The 2,889-nt window shown below is 40.1% G+C and overlaps 1 protein-coding gene across 1 annotated transcript; it reads right to left on the reverse strand.

Moving 5' to 3' along the window:
• Window positions 1-1,132: 1,132 nt before the first annotated feature.
• Window positions 1,133-2,540, reverse strand: LOC101279923 (guided entry of tail-anchored proteins factor 1-like). The gene has a single exon (XM_033406930.2). The coding sequence runs from the start codon at window positions 2,463-2,465 to the stop codon at window positions 1,914-1,916; it is 552 nt and encodes a 183-aa protein (XP_033262821.1). The 5' UTR covers window positions 2,466-2,540; the 3' UTR covers window positions 1,133-1,913.
• Between the last annotated feature and the right edge of the window lie 349 nt (window positions 2,541-2,889).

The raw sequence follows: 2,889 nt of genomic DNA on the forward strand, positions 1-2,889 counted from the left end.
GAGCTAAGATTTAACTTTTGTTTGTTTTTAATAAACTGAATGTGAGTGGTCCTAACCCTTAAAATCCTCTATATGTATAAGGAAATGGGCACTCTCAAACACTGCTGGTGAGACTGGTGGAGTTGGTAAAATCCTTTTGGAGAACAATTCTACATATATATCATGTACCTCCATCCAGTAATTCTAAGAAGTCTAGAACTCTATTTTAAGGAAATGATCAGAATACAGGAAGATTTATGCACAAAGACATTCCTTATGTCCTTTTTTTATGGTGCTCTTGAGTGTTTGTAAACAACTCAAATGTCTACCTTTAGAAAGTAATAGTTGAGTGAATTATGGTTCATCTATATGATGAAATATTTTATAGTCATAAAAGTATGTTTATGAAAAGTATACCATAACATGAAAAATGCTTTTATGTGAGATGTTAAGCAAAATAAGTAGGAATTATGAATACATACATACATACTTTACACAAATATTAATTCTAAATTGATTCAAGATTTAAAAAAATATGTATATGTCACCTCTTTATCTGTATATATACATATTGAACTCTCAGAAATTGTGCATAAATATTTAGGTGACATAACCACCTCTTAAAAAGCACAAACAGGGACTTCCCTGGTGGTACAGTGGTTGAGAATCCACCTGCCAATGCAGGGGACATGGGTTTAAGCCCTGGTCCAGGAAGATCCCACATGACGTGGAGCAACTAAGTCTGTGCACCATGACTACTGAGCCTGCGCTCTAGAGCCCGCGAGCCACAACTACTGAAGCCCGCACGCCTAGAGCCCGTGCTCCGCAACGAGAAGCCACCGCAGTGAGAAGCATGCACAATGCAACGAAGAGTAGCCCCCACTTGCTGCAACTAGAGAAAGCCCGCGTGCAGCAACAAAGACCCGATGCAGCCAAAAGTAAGTAAATAAAATAAAATAAAGTTATTTATAAAAAAGCACAAACATCATATCGTTTATTTTTGTATTCATCTAGCTCAGTAAAATCTTGCCTCCTGAAGCTAAATATTTTTCCCTCTATGTTTATTTCAACTTTTGTTCCCAAGCAGTTAGGCTTAAAAATTTGTAGATGTATACAGTGTATCTGTGATACATGCTGAATTACTACAGGAACTGCAGCTATAAGTTGAACAAATATGGGTGAATGGGCTTGGTCCTAAAGGATGTAAGGGACTTTGACAGAACCAAATAGAGTGCCAGCACTGCCACTGGTCTTGGAGCTCATGGTACTTGGATTTTAGCACTGATACAGAAGAGACTTCTTAACAGAACTTTTTTGTTCATCAATCTAAAGTATTTAAAGTCAATTCATGGTGGAAATCTAATTAAAGGTCAATATAGAAAAATGTTCTTATACTGATATTTTAAAATATGGAGATACCTCAGAATAAGCAATAGTGATAGAGTTAACCAAGTACTTCCTGACCTTAAACAAATACAAATATATATATATATTTTCCTTAATAAAGAAACTTATTAAGCTGCCCTCTCAGCACAGCCAGCAGCACGTCAGTCTCCTATCTGAAGAAATTTATTGATATGGGAAAATGCTTACATAATAAGAGGGGTAAAAAATTGTATGTGCCAGATAACCTTAACCATACAAAAATAAATAGAAAAAAAGACTGGAAAAAATATACCACAATGTTAAGAGGGGTTATCCATAGCTACTGAGTCTTTTTAAAAGTTTTTTCTTATATTTCTAATTATTCTACGATGACATGTACTAATTTTAAAACCCAAAAGAAATTCTTTCAGAAGTGAAAGAATGGCCGATAGCAGGAAATGCTGCAGAGGGGCTAAGCATAGTGTGAATTGAAAAGGAGTCACAGAATTTGGGAACCAGAGGTGGTGTTTCAATAAATGGGGTATCAGACCCCAGGTATTGGGCTTGGATTACTGAGGCAGGCTTGGGTTGAACTGTAGCCCTGCTACTTCACATTTCGGTGACACTGGACACGTAAGTTCTCTAGGCGTCAGTTCCTTTGCTGCAAGCCCTGCTACTCCAGTGGGAAATGCTACCAGGCGTTCTAGTGGAGTTATCCATCTACTCGGCACCACGGTCACAGGGACAGAGTAGTATGTCCAAATGAGTGTGACCATCAGGGCAGCTTGCAATATGTAGAAAGCAACACTTATAACCCATTTTATCTTAGGCAACTGAGCTGTCCGTGCTTTCACGTGAGTTTTGAGCTTATCAGTCATCTTGTTGATCTTTCTCTCCAGCCTGGCGTATCTGGCAAACTCGTCCATCACGTTGACGGTGGAGAGCTCCTGCTTCATACCCTGGATCTCTGCTCGCATCTGAGACTCCTGCTCCACGTCCTTCTGCAGCACCCTGGACGTGAAGGAGGAGAAAGACGGGAGGAGGATCCTGAGTACATTGCACCCAAACACGAAGCTGAGCACCAGCAGCCAAGCCCAGCAGTCAGCCTCTGCCGCGCTCATCTCGGAGGCTCACGGCGGCGCCAGCTCGGCTAAAACAGCTCCACCTGGGACCAAGCTGATGGCCGCGCGTGCGCAGTGAGCCCAGCGCCCCGGAGAGGCGCGCCGCCGCGCCTGCGCACTGTCTATTAATACTTAATAGTAATAATTATTACTTACATAATACTTAGATTTAGAACTCCCATACCCATTCCTGTCCCCATCTACCCCACTCTTTCCACTCTCATAGCTAACCATTTTATTAGTTTCTGATATATCCTTTCAGTGTTTCTTTATACAGATACAAGCAAAAATAAATATATATTTTCATTTCTCCCCTTTCTTATACAAAAGGTAGCATAGTACTTATACACTATTTTGCATCTGGCTTTCTTCACCTAAGTACATCCTGAAAATACAGAGCTTTCTCATTCTTTCTTACAACTTC

This window comes from Orcinus orca, chromosome X (genome assembly GCF_937001465.1).
Source record: "Orcinus orca chromosome X, mOrcOrc1.1, whole genome shotgun sequence".
Lineage (NCBI taxonomy): Eukaryota > Metazoa > Chordata > Mammalia > Artiodactyla > Delphinidae > Orcinus > Orcinus orca.

Coding starts and splice junctions, on each gene's coding strand:
- LOC101279923 (XM_033406930.2), bottom strand. CDS start 2,465: ATGAGCGCGGCAGAGGCTGACTGCTGGGCTTGGCTGCTGGTGCTCAGC.